The sequence below is a fragment of the Cupressus sempervirens genome, chromosome 10, assembly GCF_028749045.1.
Source record: "Cupressus sempervirens isolate cs-2001-9-10 chromosome 10, ASM2874904v1, whole genome shotgun sequence".
Lineage (NCBI taxonomy): Eukaryota > Viridiplantae > Streptophyta > Pinopsida > Cupressales > Cupressaceae > Cupressus > Cupressus sempervirens.
The window spans coordinates 629,260,861-629,274,676 of NC_143127.1; the positions used below are offsets into that span (position 1 = coordinate 629,260,861).

General features: G+C 34.2%; 1 protein-coding gene and 1 pseudogene across 1 annotated transcript; one reads left to right on the top strand and one right to left on the bottom strand.

Annotated features, from left to right (window-relative positions):
* Positions 1 to 995: 995 nt before the first annotated feature.
* On the bottom strand, positions 996 to 3,838 carry LOC149535412 (mitochondrial arginine transporter BAC1-like; annotated as a pseudogene).
* A 2,308-nt stretch (positions 3,839 to 6,146) lies between these two features.
* Positions 6,147 to 6,721, top strand: LOC149535413 (uncharacterized). The gene is made up of 2 exons (XM_089806130.1): positions 6,147 to 6,435; positions 6,516 to 6,721. The coding sequence occupies exons 1-2, from the start codon at positions 6,147 to 6,149 to the stop codon at positions 6,719 to 6,721; spliced, it is 495 nt and encodes a 164-aa protein (XP_089662256.1).
* The last annotated feature ends 7,095 nt before the right edge of the window (positions 6,722 to 13,816 follow it).

Genomic DNA, 13,816 nt, shown 5'->3' on the forward strand with positions numbered 1-13,816 from the left:
ATATTGATTTGTTGAATATATCTAGATGATGTAGTGACATTCTTGTTACTGCAACCAATGCCACATATGTATAAAACTAGGATTCCAACTCTTGTTGAGGTTGTAAATTATGTTGAACATAGTCTCAAGCCATAATGGTTTTCTATCTGCCAAAATTAGAAAGAGAATCATAAAAACTTGTGCGATCTCTTTATATTTTCTTTGATATGATATTTAGGAAAAGGATGAGAAACAAAACTCTAAATAAGTAGGCAAGCTCTCCATGTGCTCTACACTCCACAGGTAAATCTACTCTAATAAAAGAGGCAATAAAAAACTAGTTTACTTTGCATTTGTAACCTTGGGTAGGCTCTTAGCAACATGATCGCATTGAACCTTTGACGTAAAGGAGAAATAGACAAGCTCATAACCCTCAAGAAGGCTTTCTTAGATAAGAAGTTTCTGAATAGACACAAATCCTCAATAATAATGTTGCTATGATTTTCTTGTTTAAATCCAAAAAAAGTTGTATTATCTTGGGTAGAGGAGACTACTATTGTTTTGGTTAAGGATCCTTTAGGTCAGTAGAATCACATGCAAACTAGATGTGACATTACAGTAAGAAAACTATAATAAGAGCTAGGAGCTTGCTTAGTGATTATGGCTCGAGACTAGACATTACATGAAGCATTTGTAGGCATTTGAGTCTGAAGTGTCACCAGCACAAAATCAAACTAAAAAGGAAACTTGGTGAATAAAACTAAATAAAAATAGTCCTCTTGAGTAAATATCAACATTGTATGAACAATACCATTATAGTGCACTATAATTGGTACAAATATATTGTTGGCTGAGTCCCATGACATAATGCCAGTTCCTAGGTACGTCAATATGCCTACTTATCTAGATATATCATTTTCTTACGGATAAAGGAAAATCTACTAAAAAAAGAAAAGACCACATTTTACAAATTCACACAGGTATAAATCCATTCATCTCTAAAGGTAATGCTCTTACTACCATTTCACCCCTAGTAAATTTGTTGTAAGTTCCCAAGCGACAATAGCTATAGCATTAGCAGGGAAAGCTCTCACCAATGTAGGCCCCAAGCCAACATATAATATTCTAAAACCAAGTTCTCTATAAATCTGCCAAACATAGAATTGGGAAATGGTTTCATGTTCATTAATATGAGCACTTATTGCTTTTAAATTCATCTATTGGTTATCTAAGACTACTTAGTAGAATAGATCCTAGACAAAAAGATAGAAGCTAAGTCCCGTAGTATTTGAATATTTAAATTTTAATCTTTTAATTAGAACATTCTATATACCCACTATAAAATAAGCATGCAAACAATTGGTGTTAGTATCATGAATGATACTTTTTTTATCTAGAACACAAGAAAACATGCAAATAAATGAATTAACCCAATTCAATAATCCAACCATCAATCCTAATAGATATCCTAATTGCTGTCATAAGAATCCAATAGCTTTGTAAAAGCCTAGTCAAAATCTTTATTAAAAATTAATTTAAAAACATTTTTTCTAGAGTAGAGTCCATGTAAAAATGAAATTTTATGTCCTACCATCCTGACTATGTGTATAGGATTTCTGCTGGCATTAATATTTGGAGCTGTTTGAATATGGGTTTTTGCAACATCGAGAGGCAAAATAGCTGATCAAAACTGCAAAGAAAATTACAAGTTTTGTTGCACACATTTGATTTGCAAAAATTGAGTTTAAATACTTAAATTGAAATTCCAACATTAAGGTTACATACCTCAATTCTTGCAAGTCCACCAGAGACAACTCCAACTCCTGCTTCTATAAAAACTTTAGAATAATAGTTGACAAATTGAGAAGATTGGGAATTCATTTAGGGATTCACCTTATCATGCGTATGAATAAGTGAAAGCATATGATAACGATTCAATTCATAAGTACTAAAGAAAATTGCATTTCCAATAGACTCCCTAAAAAATGTAGTTAGGCCACCACGAAACAAACCTTGTACCTGGAAAATTATGCACCAATGAAATAATCAAACATTATCTTGTATAATGAAGGATACCATGTGAAGCATTTATATTGCATGTCTACAACTACATACCAAATAGTAACAACAATTTAACACCTTACCCTTTCATTTCTAAGAGTTTGCAGTGCACAGTCTAGAGGCCCAACATATATTTGGTGATGCTTTTTCAGTTGCCTGTTGTCATTCTCCTGAACTTGCAATCTACATTGCAAGAAAACAAATAGTCAATGGTATGGATTCTAGAGTTCAATTTATATACATACAATAGATACAAAGTCTAGTTCTTGTTACCTTTATCAACTTTGTTGGGCATAGTACAAAACTTATTAATGCTCCACCAAAAGACGTAGAAGGAATAACAATCTGAAGTTTGGGCTTGCTGCTACTAGGATCTCCTCCCTTTCCAAAGAACCACCATGCCAAATATGATCACATCAGGACCGCAGACATAAACTACACACTACAAAGAGGAAAAAGTACATCAAACAGTCACCAATATGCCTATAAAGATAAATCAATATGCCTACTTATCCAGGTATATCATTTTCTTACGGATAAAGGAAAATCTATTGAAAAAGGAAAATACCACTTTTTACAAATTCACACAGGTATAAACCCATTCATTATGGGAAAGTAGAAAGCAAATCTAAAGTACTAGTGATGCAAACAAAAGTATCTAGCATCCAATCAGGCAATTCACCTTGAACATCCATCCAAGTTGCTCAACACACTCCATAACAAGTTGTTGGTGTGCTAAAACTTTTCTACTCTTAATAATTCTTACAATTGATGCATCAATTGCATAATGTTTATCTTTATCCACATCCTCAATCACCTTTTTTTCCTCATCCACTGGTTAAGGATTGGCCCTACATCAAAGATTTTAGTGCCTGATCACGAGATTGAGAAGTGTGAAGACAAGAAAAATGAGACCACAAGGTTCTCAAGGTTAAGCACTCACCACTTGCTAAATAAAGGAAGCACCTTGCGCTCTAGCAACCCACGTGAAGAACCCAATTAAGAGGAGCCTACTAGAGAGTTGGTCAACACATTCTTTTTCATTGTTGAGATATTTTAGAAACTCAAAACCCCAAATAGCAAAAGCAAACAAACAAATTCAAGACCATTTAAGCTTTACCCAATAATAATATCCTAGGAGTCCAAGAACAACATTTGACTACAAGGGTGGTGACGAGAAGTGTGGGGCAGCATCCCTTCAGACCATATAAATTCTTCTACAGTTCATGTTTTGAATGCCATAAAAACCTAGAATTAACATTAGAATCCATGGTTTGAATAATATAAAGTCTTAGAATCAATACAAAATCCATGGTTTGATTGCTATGAAAACTTAGGACTAGTACTAAATTTCATGCTTTGAATGCAATAAAGACTCAGAGTAGTCATATAATGTTTTGTAACTCAATAGATTAAATGCATTGTAGTAATTACCAGTTGTGATGTAGCAAGATGTGCATGAACCTACAATGTTCATCATACCAATGGCAATCATCTCTTTATTGCCATCAATATTGTAGTTCTTGAATAGTGCAAAAGTTCTGCCAACTGCTATTCCTTCCTACACAGGACTCATTTAAATCAGCCAGAGGTAATAAATTACTAGCCAATGAACATAATTCAAGGGATTAGCTCTTACAGTGAGTGTGATGATGCCAATTATCAGTCCTACCTTCACAAGGGTCTTTAAATATTTGGCCTAAAAAAAAAAGAATTCAGTGGTCAATGGGTTTGAACTTTTTAAGTGACCAACCTGTTTCAAGCCACCCACAAAAACATTAGCAAAAGAAACATGCATTTTAGGACCAAAAACTCATGTTTAGAACAACAATTAGACATAATATCAAACAAATTGTTCCGTACCCATTGTGTTTCAAACTTGCTAAATAACTAGCATCTTTTGGGTAGTGATACTAAACATGTACATATCATAATAATAAGTGATTTGATAAGTGATTCATTCTACCATACTTAGATGTGAGTGAATTGAACACATTGTGCATAAACGAATACAAGACAATATAGAATAGTTGGTGATAGAAACTCATACAATCTCAACCCCATGTTTATCAGCATGTGTAACGAACACCAACACACTACTAAGAATTATAGATTTCAGTGGAGTAGCTGCTAATGTCTAGAAGAGCTTAGGATTTTTCTTACTTCGTTAGATCAACCCACAAGAATGAAAAAATAGATCAATACCATATCAGACATCAGCCATTCCATGTTGTTTCTTCTTGTCGTTATGAAGGCTAGGTATTATATGGATAGAAAAATGAAAGAGAATCATGAAGTTATGTTATAATACTGACAATTTGATGAATGATGAGTAGAAAAGAGAGAAAGCATATTCCAAGCACTATGGTCTCCCACCTCCACTGCACATTGATACAATTACAAGAAGACAATAACAATAAGTTGACAATATACTTTATTCAAGAACAAATTCTTTACTCCAGATGTATTCAAATCATGAGGTTGCTAATTCATTGCATATAAACATACCTTGTGAGTTTTTCCCCATACTGATCTTATGGTAGACGCTATGTCCATCTCTATAGTAAAATGTTGAAGACCAAGAATGTCTTTTAGCTATTGGAGAGAAACAATAGTGGCTGCTCTAGCCATGAAACCCACGATTGTTGCATGCGATAGAAAGTCTATAATGAATCCCAACTTGTAATAGAATCATAAATGATGTGACACATACTATTAGTGACCAAAACCTGCTATTTGGCTCCATTGAAAAAGATTCTAGTGTTGTCCATGAACTTTAAATAGTTATATAAATCAGTATGACTTTCTCATGCCATCCCAAATAAGTAGAATTACATAACTAAAAATAGAAATATGGGACTTGTTAAAACCATTGAATTAAACGAGTTTTTAGTGCAAGCCTCCCACGCAATTATGTACATTCACATGTATCTTCTCTATAAAAGAAGAATCCTATGAAGGACAAAGATTGAGAGGCTTGCATAGTGACATTATTGCATTATTAGACATGTAAATAATCAACCTGAAAATGCCCATGCTTGCTTGAAAAATCCTAGCAAAGAATGTTGCAGTCAGGGCCAAGTGAAAAGCCAGTTGAGGATTTTGTGTTGGGGAGACCTCCTTGGCAATCAATGATCCTATAAGAGGTGACACAATCACCAATGATCTGTAAGAAGGTTTATAGCCTCTTCCAAATCACCTGAGAAACTCTGAGATTAGAATAAATGCAAAAGGCAATCTATGTGATACCCTTCCAAAAAGAATATATGACAGCCACTCTATGGATTCTATTAGCATAGAGTTATACCATTTGACATTGCCTCCATTGCTTTGCCCTTGGCTGCTTGGGTAGAATCTCATTGCTCTTCAATTACTTCAATAGAGGGATTTCCCATCTATCAGTAACTACATATGTTAATTAAGAAGTTGATGTTAACAACATCAATCATGTAGAAGCTCCAAAAGAAATACTAACTCAGACTCAGAATGTACTATGACATACATATTTTAGTTTTCAATAGAAAATATTATCAATCAAAGCCTTACTTTTTGTTGGGGGTCATTGTCTGGTTAAGCAACTCCTTCATTGTCAAGTTCAATGTCTAATTCAACAATCTCATCATCACTGACATTTTCTTCTGGCACTTTTGGTGTAGCGCTTGAAGTACCAAATTGTTCATCCAGATCTATATCATCATCACTTTCATCTCGAAAGTAATTTTTTGGAGCACATTTTATAGAAATTCTATTAAAAAAACTACAAACATTTTGGATTCTCATGAACATTATAATTTAGATTAGTATAAAAATCCATAGATTCAACACATGCTTGCTTTGTTACAATTCCTACCTGAAACTCCTTGGAATAACACTAGTGAGTTCTTAGGTGAGAATAAAGTTAAATATGGGAACCAATTTTTATTTAGAAAACCAACTAATACAGTGCAAAATGTACACAAAAGAAAAATTCAAAAGCACAAATACCAACAAAGATGTTTGGGACTCAACTTTGGAGAACAAACATATGATATTAAGATATTTTATAAACTGTAATTCTAATATAAACCTGCCTGCTAAATCATAATATGCTTGTTTGCTTCACAAATATGGCTCAGGCGATGGCTTCCATGGCCGCAGCGGGTGGTCACATGGGCACCGCCCGCTTACCCGCCGCCAGCTCAGTGAAGCCAAGCCTCCTAACAGTCCGCGCCCACAACTCCAGCAACCTCCAATGCAACGCCGTCGATTCCTCCGCCGGCGGCGGCCAGAGCAGCCGCCGCTCTCTCCTGGGGCTTCTCGCCGCCACTGTATCGGCGGCGGGCGTAGCAAACAAAGCAATGGCAGCGGCCTCATCCATCAAGGTGGCGGGCCCACCTCCCCCTTCCGGCGGCCTGCGTGAGTATTATTATTATATTATTGTTATTATGCTGTTTTTTCGTTTTTGTGGTTCAATTGACGGGAATGTGTGTGGGCAGCTGGAACGCTGAATTCTGACGAGGCGAGGGACCTGGACTTGCCGTTGAAGGAGCGGTTTTATCTGCAGCCGCTGAAGCCGTCAGAGGCGGCGGCGAGGGCGAAGGAGTCGGCGAAGGAGATATTGAATGTGAAGGAGCTGATTGACAAGAAGGCTTGGCCCTATGTTCAGAATGACCTCCGCCTCCGAGCTAAGATCACAATTTGACTTGTTGTGTAAAATATCTCCTACTTATCAAGCTTCAAATATCTTAATCTTTTTCTACTTTAGTTCTTCCAGTAATGCTTGAGAATTCAATGGAACCTAAATGTTTCAATTTGAAACAAGTACAAATTTCCTGATATCTAAGTGTCCAAGTCATTAACTATAGTCTACACTAAGGCAATGTCTTTGTTCCTCATATATTTTTCCTAAGAAATTAATTAAACTAACTAATTAAATATCAAATTGTCTTGATATTACTGATATTCTTTCATTCCATCCATCCCATATGATGATTATTAGGAGAATTTTCCAATAGAATTTAAAGGTTTTCTTTCAATTTTCAATGTCTATCCTTCTATAAGGGACTTATTAAATTTGGACAAGGTCCTTTCTACGTTCAAGTATTTTCACAAAGAGGAACATGAGAAAAATTTGGTCATTGGGGGGGGGGGTTCTAGATACTTCTACATTGTGAAAATAGTATTAACTATTTAAGTTATTACAAGCTCAACATAGTAACCACAAGTACACTTAGCTAGTTTTCTAAAGTCTTGATTCACAATTAATGGGTTGCATTAAATGCAAGCATGCCGCAATTGATCTTAATATTAGTGTTAGTAATGATTTGTTGTATTGAAATCATAGATTGGTGAAGCGATTGGCAAGAGCTATTTATTAACAAAATTTTAACTAAAATCATGTATCACTAAAACCCATGGTAAAAGCATTTAAGTTACTAGATCAAACTTATTTTGTGAGCCCATATATTTGAGTTGCAGAGTTTTGCCACACAATCTTTCTCCATCATCATATATTGACCATATCAACTTCATGCAAAATTTATACAACTGTGGTACTCGGTAAATAACATTCATTTCTTTGCATTTTCTTCATCTTCTGCTTCATTTACATTGACTGTAAAAGTGTACTCTTGATCACACCCAAGCTATCAATCACACATGAAATATAGTGTATATGTCTTCTCTCCAAGCTCTGAAGGTGCAGTAAACCCAAGCTTGACTTTAGTCTTCCTTTGGAGCAATACCCTCTTAATGGCCAGTAGCTGATTTCTTTTTAAATCCCCAATTACTAGCCACCATACTTCTTCCTTTGCTTTGGGACACCTTGGTGCATCAACTAGACCCAACTCATGTCTACCTTCAAGATCTCTTTCTAGAGTGACCTGCACTATTACATTCTCTCTAGCCCTCACATCATCACTATCAACTATGTCATATGCCAAATCAATGTTTGGGAAGTGATTACAAAAATGAGCAATGTCTAATAGCTTTGAATATGTCATTTGTAACAAGTCATGCCTTTCATCATCCTCCATCTCAACTAAATAAAAAATAGTTTCAATGATTTTCCCTAGATTTTTATGGCACTTCTTAGCAAGTTCCTTGGTGAAATGTGAAATCTGTAATAGGACAAAATCATGGTCCCAAAGACCTTGTGTAACCATTTGGCTCAATTCCAGTGCTGCAAGAGCTAGATGAACCAACCATTACCAGAAATAACATCCACCATAGCTTGAAGAAGCTGGTTAGCAGAAAGAAGCTCGTTGATCTAGTATTAGGTTGCCAGCTATGACATGCCTTGAAAAGTGAGCTTACAACAATGCATTTGCCTTTACATGTGGATCAATATATTTTGCTTTGTCAATAGCAAACTTTTTATTATTTATCAATTTTCTTATTGTTTCTTCTTCACCTGGCCATATGGGAAGCCGTGAATATTCTAAGGTAGAAGTAAGAATTTCAAGAAGCTCTTTTAGTTTTGTCTTTGCAGACAAGGATGGGTTGAAGAGTTCAATGGTGGTATAGCTAATATAGTAGTAAGATCCTATCATCCCCAGGTTCAAAGGAGAAATATACATATCATCTTCTATAGAAACACATTTGCTTGATTCCAAATCACTCAGCGTACTCTCTATAAGCTCAAAAAGGTGGTCTGACAAATGCCTATGGCTAACACCTTGAAGATTATAGTAATTCAGATTCTGTGTGAGTCTTCGATAGAAGAATGTCCAAGTAAGATAGTCTACAACATCCTGCTTACTTTCAATAGTACCCACGACAACTTCAACATTGATATGATCATGGAGAAAGTGATCTAGATGAATCTCCATGGGAAATGGCTCATATAATATTTTTTTATAATATTCTTTATGAGGTGCATGGCATAAAATTACACACTTTCTAGCATTATCAAGAAGAGGTCTACTGGAACGCCCCATCATTCGGAGAAGATCAGTTATAGGATAGTCCATGTGAGCATTTTCCTATCCATCATAATACTATATACCCATGACAACAACCAAATGAGTTGACAAAGACAACCCCAAACTTATTGAACTACTTGCAATGTACACCTGAATTGCCCCTGCACTGAACAACGGGGCTACAAGTTGTTGTTCTACCAAAGTGAACATTATGATGAAAATGTTTTTATTAGGTTGATGATAGCATTAAACAATCATAGTTCAAAGTAAATAAAAGAGAGAATCTAAAACTAGGAAAGAACTATAGATTTGAATAGATTTGAGTAGATATGAGCCTGCATTTCTAGTTGAGCAGCATAAGTTAGGGTACAATCTGGGTATGTCAATGCAAGACACACACACACACACACACACACACACACACACACACACACACACACACACACACATATATATATATATATAGCCTAAAACTTCTATATCCATAAAAAGCTAGAACCATATTAATCTTTTAAAACTATATTGATAAAATATTGTGTCATTATTCATATTAAAATGGTAATGTAACCTTAAAAAAAAATTTAGTGCCATGAATCCTAAGGTTGAATGTAGATGGTAGAATTAAGAGTTTAGCTTGAAGCTTTAAGTTGGATATATTGACCAAATATATGGCATATATATAATATACACTCAGGGTCCTTAGTCTTGTCATAGTAGGGCCTACACTTGACATACTGGGGACATGATCTTTGGTATTAATGAAGCCCTCTAATTCAGCAAATTTGCAGAATATTCACAAAAAATTCGCAATTTGATCTACTTTGTATTATGCTATAACTTATTGACCTAAATATTATCATAAATTTTTAAACTTTGATAAAGCTATTATCATATTCTGAATAAATACTATTGTCGATGTCAAGGGCAGTTCAAACACAAGAAGTTCATGATCAACACATTTAACAAATGAGTTAAACAAACTCTCTACATTGCATCCACAATAGTTTAATATTTTCAACTAGTTATCCAAAATATAACCAAGGAAAACAATCTCACAAGTAGGACAATTCTAATCAAAGATTTTAAATAGACTTGGCCTATAAACACAATTCACCTCAACAATTGAGCTAACATCGAGAGGAAAAACAAGAGACATATAGCTATAGAACCTAGCTCACTCACAAGCAAGCATGTGCCCTCGTCAGCAATCCTGTCAGCATTCTTCCCTAGAGATGGAGATGAATCTTTGATCAACCATTTCTATTAGAATGATATTGTAGTATTTACCCATAATGGTCATTTCAATCACCTAATGCATAGTTCAAAATATCATTATTGACAACTATTGCTGAGGGAAAAAAAAGAGAGGGTAAATATATAAAGGGAACAAAATGATCAAATATCAAACATTTTAGGTAGTCACACATAAATCTCATATCACATTTGCATTGTATGTTATGGGCAATAGTATTTGTGGATCATTTTAGACCTACGACATGCAAAGTGTCCATTTTATGTTAGTTTGAGCTTCACTTGGTTTCAAGAATACTATAATATTCTCTACTTAACAAGGCCAACCACGTGAAGGTGGAAGCTCATCTGGCCTCACCCCCCTCCCCCTAACATCAATCTAAAGTACCCATTATCATCTAATTACATACTTCATTCATTCATTCATCCATTTATGAACTATAATACTCAATCAATACAATCACATTACATTCATTAATATGATATAAAATTCATTAATACACAATACTAATCAAAACTTCATTAACACATAACAATATTCATTAACATAAAATAAAAATCTGTATTAATACGCATCATTCATACATAATTACTTAAAACAAAGTTCTTTCATTATCCAACAAAGTTTATCAAAGAAGATTTTTAAAACATCATTTTTGTTTTTTGTTTTTCTGAGCTCTCTTAAGAAAAGCGCTCATAGGAGCATCCATATCTGCTTCATTCTCCTCCTCTTCTGGCACATGTAATGTCAAATTATGATGGTTCCTTCTCTTTGGAGGAGTAGGAGGTTGTTGCACTAAAGGGGGCTCTGTTGCAAGAACAAGTGAATGGGATAAATTGGCATACTCTTTTTCCTTTTTCTAACTATTACAAGTTTGTAATTAAGTACGAGTACAACATAAAATGCATTTTTCTTACTTGACAATGCCACATCATGTACATTAACATTTTGATCTGCCACCATGTCAACATGTTGAACACTTGGAATATGGTCCACTCCTTCAGCATGATGTTCAACATGCTCTGAAATATTAAAAAAAAGGATACACGTCAAATTCCAATTGAAGATGTTAAATTGTATTCATAATTGCATAATTAATTTCCAATAGCAAATTAATACCTCCACCACTATAATGCACATCATGGCCCTCATCACGAGCAAGTTCTGTGGTAGGATATGAAGGCTGCAGTAAAATGTTATGCACATTGTTATGTAGTCAATTTACATTTAAAACTAATACCAAAAAATAATCTTCTCAACTATTTAATTTCATTTACTTTTCATCTAACCAATTTACCTGTGAGATATCATTTGCTGCACTGGATTCTTGGGCAAGGGTTATAGATTCTTCACATAGGTGTGCAACCACAACTTTATAGCCTTCCTTCAACACAATTTTTCTATCTTCATCTGTGACCTCCACATTGAAATCTGTGCCCTATGTTTTTTGCTTGATAACGTCAATTTTTCATGTATGGTTTCATTAAACAAAACTGTTTGCAACATTATATTAAAAAAAATAAAAATTCATTGCTCTACTTACAAGTCGAGACTGCAGATTCATATAGCCACCAGAGCCAAGTTTGTGTTGGCCAACCTTTTCTACTCTCACTTTTGTAGCCACGGATGTGTCCTGCAATCTATGAACAATTTCAAACATCTTAGATTATATATTTACAAATATCAATAATTAGTGCATGATTACAATGTACTTAATACTATAATGACATACCTCTTTTTGTCCTGTGTTGCTTCATTATCTCTATCTTCACATAGTCTTTTCCCCTTGGCATCTTCTATTATTTCATTCCACTCCATCGGTGGAATCATAGGAGGATGGTCGTACTTTGGGTTATCCTTAAGAGCCCTTCTATATTGATCCCTCATAGTCTTTATATGCTTTGCTACTCTTTTCAGGAGTAGGCTAGTGTCAAAAATGTTTTTCCCAAATTTTCTCCTCAATAGATGCAATCAGCTGATTTTTTAATTCCACAGCTTGTAAATTCCACCTTTTTAAAAACAAATAGATTGTTAGATCAATAACTTTAATATATTACAATAAATAGAAAAAAAGAAAAATTATGTAGCAATGATATGAAACTAAGTACCTTTTACGTATGGTGGGTCCAAACAGTCTCAATGTCATATGAAAAAGATGTTCAAAGAAAGCATTATTACCTACAAAAACATAAAGGATTTATCAGTCCAAAATGAGTAATGTAAAAGTAAACTAAATTTACACTTTAAATAATATCAATTTTAAAGCACCTAGAAGCTTTCGTTCTTTTAATGGAAACATAGTTTTCTTATTCAGTAACAATGTCCCTTCATACAAACCAGTACTAATCACACGAACTACTCTAGAAAATGGATCAACTTTAGTAGTACTGCTCTCTGTTGGTCTATCAACTGAAACATCATAACAATTAAATGAAAATTTTAGTACTGTTCTCTATTGGTCTACCTCCTTGCCTATGTCCATGTCTCTCTATGTATGGGTATATATATATGTATGTATGTATGTATGCGTGGTGTGTGTATGCATGTGTTTGTGTGTATGCAAGCTTTTGTAGACATCATTTAAGCATTAATATGCTACTTCATTGTTAATCAACTTGTAGAAAGACATTACAAAATATAACACATTAAAAAATATAGCAAAACAAGGTTTTACCAATTCTAGTGGGCATAGACGATGATGTTTGCATGGTCCTTGTTGCCGATAATGCAACAGACAATAGTGGACTACCAACCGAAGGAGGAGTCCACACTTCATCATGAGCTAAAGAATATAATATTGTTAGCAAAGAAATTTGCAATGGATAAAGATCAAATGGGATACTAGCAAGAAACGTCCACAAAAAAAAAGGTAAGTGTTATACTGTTGATCAAAACAAACAATGTGTTACTTACACGAAGGTACTGTGCAACAACCCTAACCATGTTCACCATGTGATGTCGCAACTAGCACATATGTCTATACAAGAAAACATAAAATTAGAGATCATGATCCATAAGATACTATAAAATATTAATATCTATTGAACTTCTATTACTGCTTTAGTTGAATTACTGAGCTTACCTTCAAAGATTGGATTCTACGGTCCAATTCTATGCTCAGTGCCTCTTTCTCCTCACTTCTGTCACCCTTGATGATAATTTTAACAAGTTCATCAATGTATCTTTGCATAATTTTTTTGGGTGATGAATACAGGGTCGGTACTAAGGCAAATGTTATATAGATATGATGCTCGTATTTCAGATTGCATTTGATCAGCGATCATTGTAGCTTTTTCTTATCATTTGTGACATCAAATATTTGTATAATTTCATCAAAATAACCCAAAAGCCATAAAGAAAAGAACATAATAATATGACATTTGTTTCTATATTAACATTAAAATTTACAATAATTAATATTTATCTCTATTGAAGGTGTTTGAGATGGTGCATCCATATCACCCTATGAAAAAAATTAGTAAGTCTTAGAAATCAGCAGCGAAATTAAAGTAATAGACTCACCAAAAAAAAAATTAATAATAAAGTAGATTGTATATGTAAATCATTTTTCTTAAGTTAAAAATTTAGTGTAACTAATGTTTATATCTAAAAAAATATTTGA